The sequence below is a fragment of the Coenobita brevimanus genome, chromosome 22, assembly GCF_032717465.1.
Source record: "Coenobita brevimanus isolate Jiangsu-jjx chromosome 22, ASM3271746v2, whole genome shotgun sequence".
Taxonomy (NCBI): Eukaryota; Metazoa; Arthropoda; class Malacostraca; order Decapoda; family Coenobitidae; genus Coenobita; species Coenobita brevimanus.
The window spans coordinates 568,799-591,212 of NC_136975.1; the positions used below are offsets into that span (position 1 = coordinate 568,799).

General features: G+C 42.2%; 1 protein-coding gene across 1 annotated transcript in view; it reads right to left on the reverse strand.

The window, feature by feature from the left end:
• DIP2 (disco-interacting protein 2) overlaps positions 1-22,414 on the reverse strand; it is a 611,941-nt gene that overhangs the window by 260,247 nt on the left and 329,280 nt on the right. The window contains exons 2-4 of the mRNA XM_080266752.1: positions 9,827-9,904; positions 8,147-8,254; positions 6,843-6,932 (exon numbers count right to left, since the gene is read on the reverse strand). Of these exons, the coding sequence (XP_080122878.1) occupies positions 6,843-6,932; positions 8,147-8,254; positions 9,827-9,904 (276 nt within the window). The remainder of the gene's footprint in view (positions 1-6,842; positions 6,933-8,146; positions 8,255-9,826; positions 9,905-22,414) is intronic.

Below are 22,414 nucleotides of genomic sequence, written 5' to 3' on the forward strand. Positions count from 1 at the left end.
ACAGAAAGTGTCTGGGTTGAAATTAGTAACAATAGGGAGAAATTAGTCTTAGGAGCAATTTACAGATCTCCAAAATTAAGTAGAGCTGATAGTAAATACCTCTGGGAGGAAATTAGGAAAGCATCACAGTCCAGCTTAGTAATAATTGTTGGGGACCTTAATCTGCCAAGGATAGATTGGAGAAATCAGACAGGAGATGCAGAGTCAGAGGAATTTCTAGAGGTAGTACAGGATAATTTCCTTTATCAGTATATCAGGGAGCCCACCAGAGGTAATAATATACTAGATTTGGTTTTAGCTAATAAAGAAAATATCATTAGCAATATAGAGGTTGGTGGACGACTTGGTAATAGCGATCATGAAGGAATTAAGTTCAAATTTATTTGGGATGTCTGTTCCACTGAAAATACCTCCACCGTTCCTAATTTTCGTCTAGGAGATTTCGATGGCTTAAGAGCTTATTTTCGAACGGTATTCCACAGGGAGATTAGCTATTTGAGGGAATGTCAGGTTAGTGGGGATCCCCAGGTCATAGGTCAGGCGCAGGAAGCACGTGGGGATGTCCGTCAGGTGTCTGTGAGGGGGGAGGTAGTAGATAGGAATGTAGTCCAGGTGACGGAAATTAACTCAGCTCCAGTACCAAACAGACGTTCGACCAGTGAGAAGTATAACGAGTTAATAAATATAATATACGGAGGCCAAGATAGATATATTCCTTCAAAACCGTTTAGAACTAACAATTCAGAACCAAGATGGTTAAACAACAGATTAAAATCTCTCATAGGCCAAAGGAAAGGAATATATAGAAAAATAAAACGTGGAGAGGAACACTTACGTAACCGGTACACAATTTTAAATAGAGAAGTAAAGAGGGAGATAAGCAAAGGCAACAGAAGTTATGAAATTAAGGTTGCAAGTGAATCAAAAGTAAACCCCAAGGGTTTTTATCAAATGTACCGAACGAAAAATAAAGATAGGATAGGACCACTCAGAACAGAATCAGGTGACATTACCAGTGAAGATAAAGAAATGTGCTCCATCCTAAATAATTACTTCATATCAGTATTCACCAAGGAAAATCTAAGCCTGGTCCCTCAAGCAGAAAATATTTACCATGAGAATACGGAAAATATTCTTAGTAAAATAACCATTAGTAAGGAGGACGTATTGAAAGAAATTAACAAGTTAAAACCTCAAAAATCGCCAGGTCCGGACGATATATATGCAAAAATTATAAAAGAAACCAAAGAAGAATTATGTCAGCCACTTTTAACGTTATTTAATGACTCTTTAAGTTCAGGAGAAGTTCCAGAAGCGTGGAAAACCGCAAACGTAGTGCCCATCTTTAAAAAGGGTGATAAATCAGCTGCGTCGAATTATCGTCCGATAAGTCTAACGTCAATAGTAGGAAAAATGTTAGAGTCAATTTTGGCAAATAGGATTAGAGAACACTTAGAAAGATTTAATCTTATAAACGAAAGTCAGCACGGATTCAGGCAAGGACGATCCTGCCTCACAAATTTGTTGTCATTCTACTCGGAGGTCTATGAGGCAGTAGATAGCGATAAAGCTTACGATGTTATTTATCTGGACTTTAGTAAAGCTTTTGATAGAGTCCCACACGAAAGGTTAGTTAGAAAGGTTCGAGCACACGGTATAGACGGCGATATCTTAAAATGGATAGAATCCTGGCTGAAAGGACGAAAGCAGAGAGTATTAATAAATGGAACTAAGTCGGACTGGGGATTAGTAACTAGCGGTGTACCACAGGGTTCAGTACTTGGTCCCTTATTATTTATCATATATATAAATGATCTAGACTTAGGAGTCAATAGCAGAATCAGCAAATTTGCCGACGATACAAAAATAGGGCGTATCATTAACTCGACTGACGATTGCCATTACTTACAAAAAGACCTCGATACATTGTCCAAATGGTCTAAAACTTGGCAAATGGAATTTAACGTTGAAAAATGTAAAGTACTTAACGTAGGCAAGACCATTGGAGATACTAAATACAGCTTAGATAACAAAGAAATTAGCAAATCGGAATGCGAGAGAGATCTAGGAGTTATGATTAGTAACGACCTTAAACCTAGGCAACAGTGCATTAATGCGAGAAATAAAGCAAATAGGGTCCTAGGATTTATTTCGAGAAGCGTGAGCAATAGATCATCTAAAGTAATACTGAAACTTTATCTAGCATTGGTGAGGCCACATTTAGACTACGCAGTACAATTTTGGTGTCCTTACTATAGAATGGATATTAATTCGTTAGAAAATGTACAGAGAAGAATGACTAAAATGATACATGACGTCCGGAACCTGTCATATGAAGACAGACTGAAAAGACTAAGTCTGCATTCGCTAGAGAGGCGTAGAGTAAGGGACTTAATTGAGGTTTTTAAGTGGATGAATGGTATAAATAAGGGAGATATTAGCAAGGTACTTAAAGTGAGCATACAGGATAGAACTAGAAATAATGGTTTCAAACTAGAAAAATTCCGTTTCAGAAAGGAAATCGGTAGAAATTGGTTCGGTAATAGAGTAGTAGACGAATGGAATAAGCTACCTAGTAAAGTAGTTGCTGCCTCTTCCATTGAGAGTTTCAAGCATAGGCTAGATAAGCATATGACAAATAAGGGGTGGATATAGAATAAAGAAAATATTATAACCAATACTAATTCAAAAATAAATTTTCTTTTCAGGTTACACTATGATAGTCTCTATTCTCCTTTCACACTTTCCTGTAAAATGTCCACGCCAGTTTTTCTATACGGCGTGGTGTTCTTTCTGACTTTTTCCTGCCGGCTTCAGCTGGAGGGTTTGGAGGGCGGGGGAGAGCCTTCTTCTTTGCTATCCTTATCTCATTCTAGTAGTTCAGTTACTCTTCTAGGAGCTGCCTAGCATGGGCCAACCGGCCTACTGCAGTTATCCTCTCTTCTTATGTTCTTATGTTAAAATACATACTAATCATCACACTGCGTCCTGAGATATTTCGTGCAACACTGGTTTATTTTACTTTATCTAGAACTCGTGAACCATTGTTTCTGTTTACCATCTACCCTGACACCGGCTGAAAGGAACTAGTGACAAGGGTTTCACAGCGACCTAAGACCTGCTGCTGACAGCTTGAAACTTTTCTAGACTGAACAAGTACAGTAACAGTGTCATCGCAGACTGCTCCTCATGTAGTCTAAGAGTGTTTCGAACTACCACCTCCACACTAAACAACAGGTCTTCGTTATAAGGTAACAGTGGGTTCGACTTCCTTCCAATCAGGGGAAGTAGAGGGTGGGTAGAAACTATGGATCAAGAGTGTGTTGGTAGAAGAGGTGGCCCTGTGATCTATGCCTGCCGTTCCCCACTCCGCAGACAGTGGCCGACTGCTGCCTGTGGAAAGTATGGCTCCCCCGGGGTACTATCTGGATGATCTACAGTGTGAGAGCAACGTAAACTAGATAAAGGGGCGAGTTATGGTGGGAGAGGTGGTGGTTCTATCACGCGGGTAAAATTATCGAGGACCGTTCACATTTCTTTCTTCTTTCCATCTTTTTTCTTTTCTTTTTCCACGCATAAGACCCCCTCCTCCTTGCTTGCCTCTTCCACCATAACTTTACTATGAGGAAAATTCACGTTGTCATAGCGCAACTTAATGTCTCCCGCTAGGCTAAATAAAAGCTTGGCCCTTCCACTGTTGTTTTTGGGAAGTATATCGTAAACAACAAGCAACATTCACGTAGTCAAAAATATGTTTTACTCTATGAAAATTTTAAGTTACATTACCACAGAGCTGCATTCTGAAAGAAAAACTTGGTCATTAATTCCCTGCATCTTATAATACTAATGGCTCGATAATAATGTGGATCTTTTTTTTTTTAATTCTTTATTTGCCATTCAGTGAGTTATAAAATTACATTAGTAACTGCTGCTTTAAACGATGCCATTTTCTACGATTCACTCCACAGAAAATAAGATTTTGGGGGCTGTCTCTCGTATACTACACTTCGTTCATCAAAATGATCAGGAAAACTATATACACAAAAATATTAATGCACATAACAACGGAGTTATTTCTACTACGGAAGGAATTAAGCAGCTGTGGTAAACACTAACTTGTGAACGAGGCTATCGTCTGCGGTATCGCCTTCGGTTTCACAGGGAATGAGGTCTCTACGTAAATTGGTCCTTTGACTACTTAAGATTAGCCTATAATTAGGATCTTTTGTGTTTGGTGCGCGTTCTCCTATTTTTATGTAAATTTCGTCACTATAATACAATTTTTAAATCTGATTCCAATTCGAATTTATTTTGGGGGAAATTATTTTTAAAAAAGTTAGGTTATTAATATTGTTAGTTAATAATAATACCAAGGTTAGTTAATAATAACAAATAATATTTAAGTATGACATATTTACATAAAACTGGGAGAACACACCGAACACAAAAGATCCAATCCCCTATTTGAGTGAATTCGTAAGGCGTAGAAGATACGAAAATATCCATCCACTCAAGAAGATTTTTGCAGTGCATTTCTGAGTTTTAAGCGTTCAACAAACATTGATTTTTTTTTTTACTCCCGTAAGTAACATTTCTAAATACCTGGGTTTCATTACGGCTTTTGTCATGCAATTTCATTATTAAAGAGATTCCCTGCACCTAACCACTGAGCTCTATACTATGCAGAGGCTTCCCAATGGGTAGGACCACGTAGTTTGTTTAACAGCCGCCAGCGGCCCAGGGCGGCGCTGATGATATCTAAACCACAGACGCCCACGTCTTTTGAAATCAGCCGATGAATTCGGAAAATACAGTGCCATGGCCCACTGCTTAGCTTATGTAAGCAACAGCGAAATAAAAACAGCAAGCTAGGAACAGCGATCCAACTGCATTTCCATGGTGGATGCGACGAGTGATGGTGTCTGAATGTGGCGGCCAAAGCTACACGCTAGCTGCGGACACAGCCTCTCCATATTATAGAGCTCAGTGCACCTAACAGACTGAAGACATCATTTCAAACTAGGATGACAATGACGTACTTTTTTTTTTTTTTAAATAACAGAACAGAAGAAGGAAAACCAAAGGAATAAAAAATAATAATAATCCATACACCAGATTACTGGTGTTCTTTGTTCATAAAATATCTGTAACAGACTTGAACAGCTGTAGGTTGAAGTTTTGAATGAAACAACTCTGGGGAAGCGAGTTCCAGAGAGATGCAGTTCGGGGAATGAAAGAATTCTGATAGGCAGAAGTTCTGCAATATGGCTGGGTGACATTCCAGTCATGATCGTTACCAGATGCCCGTGTAGCACGAGGGAAGGCATGGAGAGGTGGCACAATGGACGCAACTTCGTCTGAACATTTGCTATAACAGTATTAGTAAAATAATGCAAGGGAGGCAACATTCCTTCTTACTTGTAGGGGAGGTAGTTTATTAGTAATAGCAGGGTTATTACTAATTCTAACAGCTTTTTTCTGAATTTTGTCTAGTTGCTTTAATGCAACCTCTCCACATCCACTCCACAAGGGTGAACAGTATTCAAGCTGAGAGCGCACATGTATTAATGTGACCCATGCTACTGTAAGGAGAAAGCATAGCGTACACTTAACGAAGTGAACAGGTCACATATCTAAATTACAGACTGACTAATAAACAAATCTTCCATGAAGCTGAACACCAATCCTACATATATTTTTTTTTTTAACTTCTATTTCGGTAACTTGAAATTATCATGTCACATTATTAGATGACCCACAGGTCCATATTGCATTCCCCCTACCCCCCTCCTCCCACCAACCATCACTGTACAACAAACCATCACTACTTTCTTCTCCACACCCTATCACACCCTTTAATCTAACCCCCACAACAACCCATGGTGGCCCAATCTCTCACCTGACCGATTATGCAAATGTACCACATCCTTACTTTTTTCTTCCAGCTGATGACGTGTGACTACAGAAGCCTAACGACGATGTAAGCCGAGATTCAATACATGTGTTTTGTGCTGCTACACTTCCTATATATGGCTAAGCATTAGTGTACCGCCAGTAACTCACCCCGCTTGACTGCGGTATAAAAAGTGGACTCATTAACCTTCTTCGTATAAGGTCGTATTATTTATTTAATTTCGCAACACATGTGACTACAATCAACTTAGGAGAGATCCCTGGGACTTAAGGGGTTAAATACCAATGGCCAATGATTAACAATTCAGTGGTGTTAATACGTCGTGCACTTAACGCAGGCACAGTGCAAATCTATTTATTACACCAAACTACTAGTGCTTATCACTTTAGAAGTGCATACTGATCTTAAATACCCCATCTAATATCCCAATTTTCACTCATTTTTTCTGTGCCTCTCGCGTCTTACTACTTTTACAATAAGGCGCTATATATATATATATATATATATATATATATATATATATATATATATATATATATATATATATATATCCTGGAGAGGTGTTCCTGGTGTTCCTGTAGCCAGTCAGTAAGGGATGGGAGGAGGCCTACTGTACTTGCTCGTCGGGCCTAGTCTGTCTGACCACTGCCCCGGGGACCAGTCAGCAGCAAACAGAATCACATCCAGGCCCGACCAAAGTTTGCAGCTTGGGCAAAACAAAAGTTGTAACTCACTACACATACTTACCAATTTTTCACAAAAACTAAGTCCATGTTTAGTTACAAGGCATTACACTGGGATGGAAAGTCAACTTCAGTAACAGTATTTACGGTATGTGGGTAGCATGTACTTACAGTACCAGTTCAGCATGATGGCGATGGGGAAGGTGCAGGCGCGGGAGGGTGCCCGAGGGCGCTCCTTGACTCACCTGAGTGGTAGCGGGACTCATTCCTGGTGACGCGGCGCTGGGCTCGGCGTCTGGAGCGGGTGGAAGGGGAGGCCGCCTCCGCTTGAGCACCTGTGTGACCCCAAACAACACACTACAGCCGCTGCGTGCACTCACAACCACCCAGGCTTAGGGACAGGGTAGTAGGAGGGAAAACTGTCTACAAGGGGAGCAGGTGGTATATGTTGGTGGGACAGCAGGCAGATTTACAAGAAGGATTAGCAGTCAGCAAAGAAAGGTAGCAAATTGTTTACAGGTGAAATAGAAGTGACAGCAGGAAGCTTAAGCATTCAAGGAAGGAAGGAGTAGGCAAGAATGAACGGAAAAAATATAGATAAGAAAGCAGTGTCACGAGAGAGGGGGGGAAAAATGTAAGTTTAAGGATGAAACCAGTCACAAGTGGTAGATGAAGGAGAACAAGAAATTTTAAAGATGTATATCATTCACAATAAGGGCGAAATATAGCTAGGCATTCAGATCATCAGCCCAACGAAAGGAATTTACCCAAACCGAGTTAGACATGGGAGGATTCAAGGAAGTTAACAAGAGTACAGATAGGTTCATATAGACGAAAAAATGATGTAGTAGAGGAGATGGCAGACAGAAAATTCAAGAAATTAAACAAGATGAAGTAGTTGCAGTAAATCAGAGCCAAAGTTGTGTCGACAATGAAAATTAATGTCACGGTAGAATTCTACTATTAACAACTTAAACTAACTTGACTATCAATGCATATTCCCCTAGAAGTGTGATTTGGTGTGTTGGCATGTGCCGGTATGTGTGTGACTGAGTGAGAGGAGAGGGGAGGTGCCAGGTGAGGGCTGTGAGTGAAACAAGGGTGAAAATAAAAACTGGCGGTGAATTTCGAAGGTGCCTTCTCTTCCCTCTGTGACTGCTCTCCTGCGATATCGGCATCGAAGTGGTAACTTACGGGTTATGTGAGATTTTGGGTTTGTGAGTGAAAGGGCTGTGAGAAAAGGTGAGGTCTGTGAGTGGGGCTTTTACTGGGGCTGGGGTGGGTGAGTTCAGGCAAGAGTGCGATTATCAGCCAGAGGGGTGAGGGGAAGGGAAGGGTACACCGCAGGCTGGATCAGGAGGGAATGGCCACATGCTGAGAAGGTCAGCGGCCTCAACCCACACCCACCACACCCACCTACGCCGCCCACACTCTACATCAACATGGATCACCACTGCTTACAGGTTATCAACGTGGGCGGGTAAATGCGGGTGGGATGGGTGTAAAGGCTGCACAGCGGGCGGAGGGGCGGGCCGATATTCAGGTATACCTGACAGGTAGCGTCGTTCATGAGTTGTGACGCTGCGATGTTCACTGCGGCGGCTGCGACTGCTGGCACCGCTGCTGTGTTGTGCCTGCAGCGCCGCCTGGTGGGAGGCTGCCATGCAGGGGAGGTAGAGTGTTAGTGGGGAGGGGAACGGGGGGTCCTGCCACCTCCAGGCCCGGTAAGGGGGTGGGGGGAGGGTTAGTGCCAAAAAATGGCCTGGGAGTATGTGTTAATTCCCAGGCTCAAGGGGGAGTTAGTGCCACACATCCACAGTTGGGGGAGGGAGTGCCAAATTGGGGGTAAGTAGGGCCACATGAAGGCGCCGGATCGTGTAATCGGGAGCAGAGAGGTAAGACAGGAGCTGTGTGTCTGAGTGTGGAGCGGGGAGTAAAACCTCACCATAGAAAACCAACAGCTAAAACTAGTCATCAATATAAGTGTAAATGGCAGGCAATATTACATCATTATTCACAGTCTGTACATAAGTCGGACTGACACTACCCAACACATACATTATTACTCTCAAACAGGGAACATTTCACACCAGAATGTAAGCTAAGATTTTTCAAAAGCATCTCGGAACGTATGGTTGTATAATGCAATACTATTACAATACAATGCAGCAGACCGACAAGCGCACGGCTCTTGTATAAAGGATATGGGAAAATTCTGTGACAGCTTCCCACCTACACTGGTCATTGTATCAATTGCGACCAGTCTGTATTTTTACATTCCCTGCCCTGACTACAGCATTTTAACATTCTCACTGACGTTATAAGCACTGAAATACTTGTAAATTGTAAACTTATGCAGCATGCAAACATTAGCAAAGTACGCGCAGCTTTGATCTAAAAAAATAAAAACAAAAATGCAAAGATCAAGGGAAAACACAGTATGAAATTAATAAAATGTAAATGGATTACAAAGGGTGTGAAATGTTCCCTTGGGAATGCCGGAGGCAAAGGTGATGATTCTTGTGTCGTATATTACTGCACAGTTTAAGATCTGAATACTCCCACACCATTTATGGGGAATATTAAGTGACGCTTTATTGCTTTACTCAGACTTACTGTAACATGTCAATCTCGTACAGGAAGCAGGCTTTTTCGTAGCTTCATATTTATACCGCTACTCCTAACCTTATCGTTGTTTTAGTGTGGTTTAATCCCCTAAATCGAGAGATGTATTATTTTAGTATATTCTTGCTGCCACCTTTAGTTCGAAAGGTCACCCTCAAGATGAACAATGACTGGTAGTATAGAAGGAACGGAATATACAGTAGTTATAAGCCTGAAGGTAGTAAAACTCTGATTACAATTCGATGAGAGACTGTTATGTAACCAAATCTTAACGTTACAAGAGCACACCCCCTGATAAGAACCATCACTTTTGCTCCCATTATGATTATGGTAATTATGCCACAACGCCAAGCGCAGCAGCAGCAGAAGCGGTGAGACTGGGTAGTGATGACGGGCCTCTTTCTGTGCCACCTACAGGGGCCAGTGGGGACAGTTAGGGGCGTCTTCACTGCTAGTACTATCATCTCCATCCTCATTCTCATCATCCATACCCACATATCCACCATTATCCTCACCACCAGCATCTCCACTATCATCACCACCACTACCCAATCATTACTACTATTACTTGCACCACCCTGACCACCTCACACAGCTCACTCACCTTGGCTGGGGTCCCGAATGACATAGGGCTGCAGCAGACGTGACTTCTTCTTCTCGTACCCTTTCTGCGTGATATCGCCTGCAAAGGTGGACAAGAAATCTTAGTAAAAAAACAAAAACAAATGCTGCACTTCTGCGTTCAGTAAAACCCACCCCCCAACCCACCCAACTGCCCTCACACTGCAATTAAAATATGCAAATACCGGTATATAATACAAAAAAACATGCAACGGCACAAAAAAAAAAAAAAAAACTCTACGCTTCCGAGTTGCAGTATTTCACACCGTGCATTTGGAGGAGGCGAGGTACAGAGTGCTTGATGATGATAAAATCTAATATTGTGTCTTTGTTTCCCAAGCAGAACTTTCGTATAAAAGTTATAAATATTTGTAAAAAGCAACCACTTACCTTAGATGATACCGGTATTTAACAATTAGAGAAGTAAAGAATATTTTTTTTTTTTATGGCATTATCCCTTAAATTACTCATCAAACTAGAATCGCAAACTATATTTCTATACGCAAACTTGGGAAATTGACATCACCACAGCCACTAGGACTGTTCCTGGCTTCACAAGTAAAGCTGGGAAACAACACCGAATAAAGGCTATAGTACAAGAATTAAGCCAAGCAAAATATTACATTAGATGAAAATGCTGAAACATGAATACATTACTAGAAGCAGATGTAATTTATGTGCTGGTGTAAGAAAACCAATACTGCAGTAAGGAATGAAGTTAGTCATTAACAGTAATTTATTAAAATGTAAATACGGCTAAAGACGTGAAAAAATATACAAATATAGTGGCCTTTCTTAAGATGGATGATAATTCCTTTAATTCATATTATCAACCAATATGTTTGACAAAAATATTACGAGAACAGTAATTCCATCAAGTAACATCTGGGAACAGCCTGAGACGTACATCATGTTTGTAAACTGATCTCACTGTGCATTCATAAAAGATCGCTTCAGTCTTGCGGCACTGTTGTTGTTCTTTTCTGTGGTATTATGTGGCAATAACCGAGACAGTGCAAATAAGAACACCAGATTTTCTCGACCTCAGCAAGGCACTGAAAAAAAAAAAAATCCCAAACGAGGTCGACTAGGTAAGCCAGAGCAATGACAATGAAGGGGTGATGGCAATAAAACAAAGCATTAAACAAATCAATAATTTCGAAACGGCTAAATATGTAATGGAGTGGCATGGTTTCCTGTCTCTTTTCTGCTGATACCCTATAAACAGCAGTAAAGGTAAACCTTCTGATGACATTACAATCTGGACATAGTTAACTCAGCACACTAAAATTTTATACCAGTGGTTCCCAAACTGGGGTCCATGGCCCCCTTGGGGGCCATATATCAGAATGTAGGGGGCCATAACCTGAACCGAAGGAGTTTAGCGAGTAGATAGTCAGTGGAGAGAACTTACACTGAGTGGAATGGGGATTCAAATGAAGGAAAAATGAACCTGGCATGAATGTTCAGAAGCAAATGGTCTGGGAGGGGGTGGGTGTGTCGCAATTGAAGGCCATGGTTGTGGCAGATAATTATGACTCACTATGATAGCATATTATTTCAGAATTATAAAGTTATCAGATTTGTAAAATTCAAAAATCAGATCAAATTGCGTGGGAATAATACACTTTTTCAATCCAGTGATTTTTTTTTTATTGCTGAATCAGCTTTTCGCAATAATGCAATTTTTAATTACTCTAAGTATGGATTTTTTTAATGTGCATTTTATTATTCTTTAGTACCATTTCAATAATTATATAAGATTCAGCTAAGACAAAATACACATTTCTTTATTAATACTTAACAAAAGAGAAAATAACAAATGGAATCAATAAAATTACAGGATTTGCTAGAGTGATTTTTATATGGACATGATGAGTGTAGGACTGTAGTGTAGACAGTCACTGTAGTCATGGGTTATGGTTGGAGAAGGGGGGCCATGGACAAGGATCATGTATGAAAAGTGGGTAACGACCAGAAAAAGTTTGGGAACCACTGTTTTATACAATCACCTGAACTAAAACACACACACACACACACAGTTCATACACTCCTGGTAAACGCCGGGTGGGTAGAAAATGTCTAATACCACTACTCGTACCCGCGTCCAAACATACTCAGACCTCACGCTCCAGTCATAACAACACCTTGCACCTGATACTCAGTGAGCCAATTCCTACGGAGTAAACACACCCTTTCAAAATAAAACTGGTCATAAATCTTTTTCTACGCTGAAACTCGGGTGAAAAACAAGAGACAAACACGCTCCGCTATAGCTGACTTGTGGAAGGAATGAAAAACAGGAGCGGGAATTTTCAGATACTGCAGCTTTTCCACAACATAAATGCGAAATAAAGTGAAGGGAGAGTTCTCAAAGGCAGGGAGTCAAAGGGGACATCAAAGGCACGTCAGTCGGTGTACGGAAGGCACCTCCGTACCCCCCTCCACCTTTCCTCTCCCTCCTCTATTCCCTCTCCCTGTGTCCACCATTCATCGCCCTTTCCCATTTCGATATCCTCGCCATCTATTCCTCGCTCCGACATTTCTTTATTCTCTCCCATATTTTCTCGATACACCCTCTCACCACTTCTCTATACACTCTCCCACATTTCTTTATACATTCTCCCACAACTTCTCTGTACGCATCTACAGTTTCAACATACATTTTCCCCACAGGATTTCTCTCCAACCGTATACCCTCCTGGAATTTCTTTATACTGTCTCCCACAATTTTCCTACATACGCCTACAGTTCCTATAAACAATTTCCCACAATTTTTCGATACACTCACAATTTCTGTATATACTCTCCCACAATTTCTCTATACACTCTTGCATTTCCTGGGTACACATTCCCGTATTTCCTCGACCATTTGCATCACAACTTCTCAATACTGACTCACATATTCTGCATACTCTCCTCCACATTTTCTTAATACAATCCCATACTTTCTCGACACTCACTCCCATATTTTCTTGATACTCTTCCAAATTCCGTCACGTGTTTTCCCGCTCAATACATTCTCCCACAGTGACTCGCTACACTCATCCATTTTTTTTTTTTCCCAATTCATTCCTCAACATGTTCTCAATTCCCTCCCAGATATTCTGTGTTCACTCTCCCACACTTTCTCGATACACTCTCACATTTTCTCGATACATTCTCTCAGTTTCTACATTGTCTCCATACTGTCACTCACATCTCAATACGCTCTGTCTGTCTGTCTGTCAGTCTGTCTGTCTGTCTGTCTGTCTCTCTCTCTCTCTCTCGGGTTTTTCCAAAGTTCCTCCCTTGCCATCTCAGATTATCTCTAATGCACTTCCGTTTCCCTCGCATCTTCTTCAAACTCCCTTCTTGCCCTTCGCCAGTCTCTTGATATTCCTTCCTTTCATCCTTTTAATATCTTTCACTGTTAATCCATTTCTCCTCCATCATTTCCATATTTAATACATTTTTGTACGACGAAGTCTTTCATCTTTTATTCTTGCTACCAACAAACAATATTATTCTGCTTGACACTTTTAGACCTGCAGGGGTTGGATACAGCCTTCTCGTAGCTGTAGCCGAGGCGTTCCCGAACATGTTAGATTACAGGGTTGCAAGAGGAGAGAATTATCAGGCTGTTCTTGTCATGCATGAAAGGAGAAAGATAAAGATGAGTCTCGGGTTTGAGTGCAGTTTTATTCTCAAAAGGGAGTTATCTTGACATGAGCAATACTAAGGTGAGGGCGGTTAATGCTAGCTAACGCCGTGCCCTCTGCTCCTGCATTTTCCACCGCGTCCTAACCCCTTCTGCCCAGTCTCTCCAATTTCCTCCGTATATGGCTGGTTGGGTCATGTGTGTGGGCATGTGTATGCAGGACTCTGAAACGGTTCAAGGGAACGAAAACGAAAACCGAAACGAACGAGATTATGCTCGGAACAAAAACGGAAAACGAAAACGTTATCATATTTACTGTTCCGGAACAAAAATGCTATTTTAAAATCCCTGTAACCGGTTAATAACGTTGATTTTTCGTTCCATGCCATATTTGGTCAATATTCAATCTATGCCATATTTGGTCAACATCCAATTTCACTTCCAGTAGCCAAATGATTTAAGTAAATACATCTTTTATCTGCAAGCATTCTTCAATTCAAGGCAGGATTTCTCTCTCTCTCTCTCTCTCTCTCTCTCTCCTCTCATCCCCAAAGTCTTGGAATTTCTTGCCTCCACCCCCCATCTATAAGGATGTAGTTATGAATAGGGCTAATAGCATATTCAATACATGGTTTAAGAATAACGTTCTAACCGGTTTTCATTTCTTTCTAACCGGTTCAGGAATGTTATGTTTCGAGGAGGAACGAAAAACGAAACGTTATTATACTGTTTCTGCTCGGAAAGAACCGTTTGAAAAATAATTTCGTTTTTAAGCCCTGCGTGTATGAGTCTGAGGTGATTTTCATCAAGTGTGTGGTGTGACTTTTCCATGACGTCATGATAGGCTAGAATCTCCACTGCTGTTTCCTTCAGCTCTCTCTAATTTAGGCACGACTTTCCTCAAACCACTATATTACATATTAACAGCATATTAATGTCTGTAACTGTTATGTAATGTGTTATGATATTTTAGTGTCTTGACAGCCTGCATTAACCTCTTCACTGTGAGAGCGTCTTAAGTCGATTAAAATTGCCATGTAGTAACCTGATTTATAATAAAAAGAAAATCACCGTATTGAAAGAAAAGCCTCCCCATCCACACTTCAAGATTTCTTTCTTCTGTCCGCCTTTCTCCTCCCACTCACGTTTCACCCTTCCTCCCTTCATTCCATTCCTTACACTATTTTCGTTTTTCTTTTCTTCAGGGCCTTTTCACCATCTCCATTTTATTTTTGGGATAACACTGACTCTCACCTCTCATTCTCGTCTTCCAGCCTCCCCCATCCCCATCCCTCCCAACTCCTCCTTTCAATCCGTTCGCTTCATTGACAAGTTTATTATTTATTCTTGCTATCTCAGAATGATTCTATTCATATTAGTTTTCCCACAGGGAGAGCGGTTACACATGGCCTTCATTAACCCCTTCATTACTATGGGGCACTAATTAGCCGAGTAAAATAATATAGTGACGGCAAGACTTAACAGAGTCATCCTAATGAAAGAGTTAATTATATCTGACAATGCACTTTCACGACACATTTCCTTTATTATACCTTCTCCATTTGCTGTTATTATTCGCCTAATATTTTACCTCTTCTGGTTCTAACTTTCCTCCGCGGGCTAATACAGGCCAAGAGAAGCCTGGTATTTTTCTATGCCAATAGATGCTTTCTCTTATGTGTCGGGAAGAAAATGTGATGGACATGCTCTATGTATGCAGCAGATGCACTGGAATAAGTAGACGAGCATTCGATCCCGTTTGTAACTACCTTATTTCCCTTCCCCATCATCACCCTTCAGTCTCTCCCCCTCAAAACCCGTCAATAAACAGTTCCCTTCCCTCACCTTCCCTCCTCTGCTGCCCTCGGCTTCAATCCTTTGTGACGCACGGATCTGATGAAAAATATGGTGTGTGTGTGTGTGTGTGTGTGTGTGTGTGTGTGTGTGTGTGTGTGTGTGTGTGTGTGTGTGTGTGTGTGTGTGTGTGTGTGTGTGTGTGTGTGTGTGTGTGTGTGTGTGTGTGTGTGTGTGTGTGTGTGTGTGTGTGTGTGTGTGTGTGTGTGTGTGTGTGTGTGTGTGTGTGTGTGTGTGTGTGTGTGTGTGTGTGTGTGTGTGTGTGTGTGTGTGTGTGTGTGTGTGTGTGTGTGTGTGTGTGTGTGTGTGTGTGTGTGTGTGTGTGTGTGTGTGTGTGTGTGTGTGTGTGTGTGTGTGTGTGTGTGTGTGTGTGTGTGTGTGTGTGTGTGTGTGTGTGTGTGTGTGTGTGTGTGTGTGTGTGTGTGTGTGTGTGTGTGTGTGTGTGTGTGTGTGTGTGTGTGTGTGTGTGTGTGTGTGTGTGTGTGTGTGTGTGTGTGTGTGTGTGTGTGTGTGTGTGTGTGTGTGTGTGTGTGTGTGTGTGTGTGTGTAAGTACATTATTGTTACTGAAGAAAGAAACCAAACGTCACACTGAGAACAGAATGGTTTTACCATATTAACGTATATGCTTACGTTAAGACCATATTAATGGTATTAACGTATGCATATACAGATCTGAACAGCAAGTTGCTAAGCACGAGATAAATACACACCAAGAGGGTACAGCAGGCAAAGCTGAAGAAAATGTAATTAGGAGAATGAAGTAACTGAGCCACAAAGCAACCAAAGAGCGAACAAACAAGTAGATACCCAACCTTCTCCTCTGCCATCTTGAAACCCCCTCCACTTGACACTACTAGATTCTTGTCCTCACCCCACATGTGACCTCAGTCTAGTCTCGGCTCCCAGTACATGACCTTACCTCTCTTGTTACTACCTCATCTCCTTTTCCTCAACCTGTTATTCATTCATTTCCTCTACCTTTTTCCTCTTTCCTCTTCATGATCTTACCTCTCTTGCTACTCTTTTGTCTTCTTTTTCTCAGTCTGTTATTCATTCACTTCCCCTGTTAGTTTTTGCCCCAGTCTCCCTCCTCCATTATCACTTTCCCCTCTCCCTTCTCGTCCTTCCACCCTCACCTGTTACCCCCTTAATTTTGTTTCTCAACTTGTTACTTATTTCTTTTCTTTCTTCTCGCAAGCCCTCCCTCCTTCCCTCCCTCCATTCCTCTCCGATGTTTTATTGTTGCTCTTTCACCTTCTGCTATTCCTTCATCCTGTAACTCATTACTTTCTTTTCTCGATTCTTCTCTCCCTCTTCCTCCCTCCAATTCACTCGCTGTACTTAACTCTCTCTCTCTCTCTCTCTCTCTCTCTCTCTCTCTCTCTCTCTCTGACCTCCCCCGGCCCTTGTGACCCCGCTATCCAAGACCCTGTGTGTGTATGTGATCCATGAAGGAGACCACGAAACAGACCAGTCGGGCTAACGATCTTAGGCAGCAAGGAAGACGAGAGGAGGAGGGAGGGAAGGAGGAGAGAAGAAGTAAAGAGAGGGGAGGACGGGAGAGGAGGAATAACAGGAGAGGACGAAAGGAGAGGATAAAAAGGGGGAGAAGAGAAGAGCGGTAAGGAGACGGGAGAGAATAAGGAGACTGGAGGAAAAAGGAGAGAAATAGAGGAGAGCTAAATAAGGGAGGAAGAATTATATGAGCTAAGGATAATGGCTGCAAAACAAGAACACTTCCCGCCTCTTGTAATGAAACCGTCAGAAAAGTGGAGGACCATTAAACAGTATAAAAAGAATGTGATGGTAACTTTATAGATGACAGGATAGGAAGGGGGAGGAGGAGGAAGAAAAGGAAGAAAAATTGGTAAAGTATAGGACAAGATGGGAAGGAAACGAGGAAAAAAGACTGAGAGGAAAGAAAAAAAATATGGGTAAGGAAAAAGGAGGGAAGGGATGGGGATAAAGAGGATGGGAGAGGAGGAAGGAGGGGAAGATGGATGAAAGGGAGTAGATAAAAAGAAAGAGGATGAATGGAAGGGAGGGAGAAAGGGAGGGAAGGGAGAGGGGGAGAGTTATGGAACAAAAAATTGGGTTTGGTGTGAGTAAGAAAAGAGAGGAGTGAAACGGATATAAAACAGAAAATAGCTGGAAACATAGAAACGGGCGAGAGAAAGCTACAAGATGAAAATATGTGAAATCAGAAAAAAAAACATGAACATAAGGAGAGAGAGAGAGAGAGAGAGAGAGAGAGAGAGAGAGAGAGAGAGAGAGAGAGAGAGAGAGAGAGAGAGAGAGAGCAGAAAAGAATATTAACGAAGATAGAAAAAACACCAAAAAAAAAGGGAGGAGAAAGAGAAGAGGGCGAGGGGAGGGACAATTAGCCTACATGAGAGGGTAATCGCTTTTCTCAACGAGGGGAAAGAGGAGGCACACGGGAAATGGCGGACCGGAAGAGGGGAGGCAAGGAGGGAGGCGGGGAGGGGAGGGGAAGGGACGAGGGGAGGAGAAGAGGGAGGGTGAATTGGGGAGTAGAGGAGCTGGAAGGAAATGAAAGGTAAATGGGGAGATTGGGAGACGGGATGCGGCGAGGAGAGGACGAAATAAAAGATATGTACGAGGAAGGGGATGAGCGATGGGGATGAAGTGATGCGAGATATGGAGAGGTATGGGGAAAAAGAGAATATAACAGGGAGGGACAGGAAATGGAGGGAGAAAAGTATTGGAAGAAACAAGTGAAAGCGAAGGGAATGATAATGATACGAAAGGACGCAGAAAGGGATGGGAAATGGGGATATGAAAGAAGGAGAGAAAGGAAAGCCGACAAGAGGAGAGGAGATGAGACGAGACAAGACGAGAGGAGAGGAGAGGGGAGGTGAGGGGAGGGGAGGTGAGGGGAGGGGAGGTGAGGGGAGGGGAAAGGAGGGAAGGGGAGTGGAGGGGAAAAGATGGGGAAGGGACAAGGATGCGAAGGGGGAGGGTGAGGAGAGGTACAGATGCAAGAGATCAGGAAAGAGACAGGAAAAGGGAGAGGAAAGGAGAAGGGAGAGTTTATGGAGAGGGGCAAGAGCATTAAGAGGAGACGAGGGGAGGGCAGGAAAGGGAAGAGGAGAGCAGGAAGAAAGGAAAGCGAAAGAGGGGAAAAGAGAGGAACCAGGAAGAGAAGAGGGGAAAGAAAAGAAGAGGAAGAGGATAAGAGGAGAGGGGAGGAGAGGAGAGGAATGGAGGGGACGGGAGGGAGGGGAAAAGAAAAGAGAGAGAGAGAGAGAGAGAGAGAGAGAGAGAGAGAGAGAGAGAGAGAGAGAGAGAGAGAGAGAGAGAGAGAGAGAGAGAGAGAGAAGGGAAGGATATAAAAGGAGACAGAGACAAGGCGTGGGGAGACGGAAGGGGAGAGAAGAGGGAAACACATAAATACAGTATAGCCCGACGGATGACGAGGAAGAGAAGAAAGGGAGAAAAAGAGCGGAAAAGAAATATAAAGGAGACAAAGAAAAGATGAAGGAAGAAGGGTCAAAAAGACAAGTCATTCATGACACACTAAATGGGGTAGTGGGAGGCTGTGAGAGTCGTGCGAAGGAGAGAGGAAAGGAGAGGAGACGAGAGGAGAAAAAAAAGAGATGAAGAGAAGAGAGAACAGAAGAGGAAGTGAAAAAAAAAAAATTGAAAACACATATGAAGAATATGGTAAGAGTAAATGCAACAGATGAAGCACATAAATCCTTTCCCTAACAGTGTTTCCCATAATCTGAATAAAACCGCCTGACAAATGCAATAAAATAATAATAATAATAATAATAATAATAATAATAATAATAATAATAATAGTAATAATAGGGTAATAATGATACCGGTAATAATAAACACGGTGCTGAAGAGGATGCTGGAGACAATTTCATTCCTTCACACCGATGACGTACTTTTCATTCTGCTCTTGCTACCCTCAGATAATTTTATTCAGACTGCGAGTGATTTTTCGAACTTGGGGAAGGGGGTTAGTTAGAGCCTTCGTTAAACTCTTCATCATTAATTATCTTAAAATCGCCTGGAGGAAGCATGAATAAGATGTAAAAAGACGTCACTGTACTGCAGGGGACAACTCTTTTACTAAGACAGATTCTCTAACGTGAGAAAATCGTCTGGCAGTGATCAGAATCAGAGATAAATAAGAAAAAAAAAAATGTGGTGAGTTGAGTGATAAAATTAACAATGAAAACAAGTGGTGCCAGGCACAACAAACCTCGCCCGACAGCAGTTATTTTATTGCTGTTAAATACTGACTCGTTTCTGCCATTTAGCGTCAGTGCACAATTAACAGTTTTGCACCCAGCGTCCTCAATACAGGACGGAACTGGGCATTTTCAAAAGTTAATAAACGAGAGAATCCCGGGGTAGGGACCTATAAGCTTCGCAACTAAAAGCCAATAGGCAAAGGAACGAGTACCCTTCCAGCAAAATCCTTCAACAGGAACCTTAACTGGTTAAAGTCTAAGGTAATGGCGCAAATGGTTTCGAGTTAGACCCTCTGAAAATATCTTGCAGTTGACCTTTCAAGGTCACTCAAGGTCAAAGGTCATGCTGCCAAATGAAAGCCCATATGAGACTTCCTTTATCTTGCTAATAGTAAATATCTCTATCTTCAACGAGTTTCGAGTTATAGCCCCCTGAATATCCGTACCCTGAGTTTGGCCTTTCATGGTCATTCAAGGTCAAAGGTCTTGGTGCCAAACTGAAAGCCCGTATTACGTGTTCCTGTATGTTCCTAATTATACATACCTCTATCTTCAACCGTTTTCAAGTTATAACCCTCTGAAAATTCGTGACCTTGATTTTGACCTTTCAAGGTCACTCTATTAACTCCAAAATTTAATCACTTTCTTTTGGGACCAGTGCCCACATATCTAGAAAGTTTCACGTAATTTTATCCAGCCGTTTTTCCGTAATGTTGCTAACAAACAAACAAACTCGACCAAAAACAATACCTCGCGGACTCCATCCAGGCGAGGTAAAAAAAAAAAAAGACAGAAAAAAAAGGTAAGCGGAGAGCTAAGAAAGGGTGGTAAAAAAAAAAAATACGAAGAGAAAAAAAGAGAAATTGAGGCGAAGATCATTTAGAAAGTTCTCCACCACTTCACAGTCAAAACAAGAGTATATTGTGGACTGTTAAACTCTCTACCCATCCCCTCGTCTCTCTCTCTCTCTCTCTCTCTGCACCAAAAAAAAAAAAAAAAAAAAAAAACAATTTATATATACCGTCCTCTCTCTGTCACAATCCACCATCCTCTCCTCCGGCAGTCTTTTTCATCTCCCTTTTGCTCTCGATTAGCTACTCCTTCTACGCCTCTGTCCCTCTATTCTTTTCTATATCTCCGTTTCTTCCTCAATCTTCATCACAGTTATAAATTATCTGTAATTCCAGCTCCTCTTCCATTAACACTATCCCTCTTGTCTTCCTTACTACCCAGCTCTTCCTTTTTCTTACACTTGTTTCACTACCCTACCCTCACTCCTCTCCCTTCCTTCCTGCACTCTCCACCCTTCATCATCCCCTTCCTTTCTTCCTTAATATACGGCTCTCCCTCCCTTCTCTAGCACTTGCCTTCCCTCCACCATGTCTCTACTTTCCCTTCTTCCACTCTTCTCCCTCCATTATCATCCTCCCGTCACTCTTCCTGTCACCTTCACACTCAGACTCCCACACCCGCCACTGAAGCGCACATATTTTCACCCCCACACACCTACTCCCTCCCCTCCCCTGCCCGCTTTCGCTGCCCTGATACTCTCTCCAGCTCGTTTTCCATCAGCACACACCCACACCCCCTCCTTGTCCCCATACTTCTCCATCTTCCACCCTCACACACCCACACCCTCCCCTTAACCCTATACTCCTTCCATCTTCCAACCTAACACACCTACCCCCTTTCCCTGGCCCAATACTCCCTCTTCCTTCCACTCTCACATACCCACACCCTGCCCCTAACCCCACTGCCTACTCCCCCTTTTTCCATCCCGACGCACCCACACCCTACCTCTAACCCTTACACCCCCTCGTTCCACATACACCCGCACCCACAAACCCCAACACCACTCCTTCCCTCTTCCATCCTTCCTTCTCCCTGCCCTTCACACTCCTCCCCCCGTCCCTCTTCAATGCAGCGCCCCCACCACCCACGTACTTAAAGAGATAATACGGCGAGTCTATAAAAGGAGTGGACACTTCAAGTTGAGTGGTGTAAGAGAATTTTGTTGGGATCTGTAGCATGATGGTGTGGGGATACGATGACCAAGCAGACTGGAGTGGTTCTGAAAGTCAATGGGTATACGTATGCAACTTCGTATTTTGAAAGGAGGAAATGCTCAACCTAACAAGCTGGAAACAATGAACAAACAAATATACATCATCATTTTTGTTTTTCACCAAAGAATGAAGTGAAGTAGACTCAAGGAACATGGAGAGTAAGAGAGAGGGAGAAAAAGTATCCATGGTTGTGTTTTCAAGTCTACTTATGGCCCGAGATAACATGGGTAAATTAGGGTTAAATTCAACAAAATGGTCGTAAACAAGGCAAGGCAAGGCAACACACACACACACACACACACACACACACACACACACACACACACACACACACACACAAATCCCGCTGATCCTGGTACAACGAACCCTGGAACCCGTCAGGAATTGCAAGTAACCGCACAACTATTAAGGTCCGCCAGGCTGCGTCTCTGTACTTCAAATATCCAACACAACGCAGGAATATCAACACCAGATCGAGGAGTTTCAAGTCTGTTAACCCCTTCTTTACGACCACGACTTCCATTGTAGTCAGGGTATCAAGAGATTATTTATTTGGCATTAAAAAACACAGCGAAGGGGCCATAAAGTTCTCACTAACTCCTTCACTACGATGACGACTTCCAATCTATTCAGACAACCATAAAGCTATTCTTTTCAAGTGACAAAAATTCTCTATTGTCGGAGGTTACATTTAACTCCCCCCCACACCTTGCCTCATCGTTCTAAAGGTCTCCAAAAAACTGATTAATATTATCTGACGGCATAAAAAAATATCGAGAAA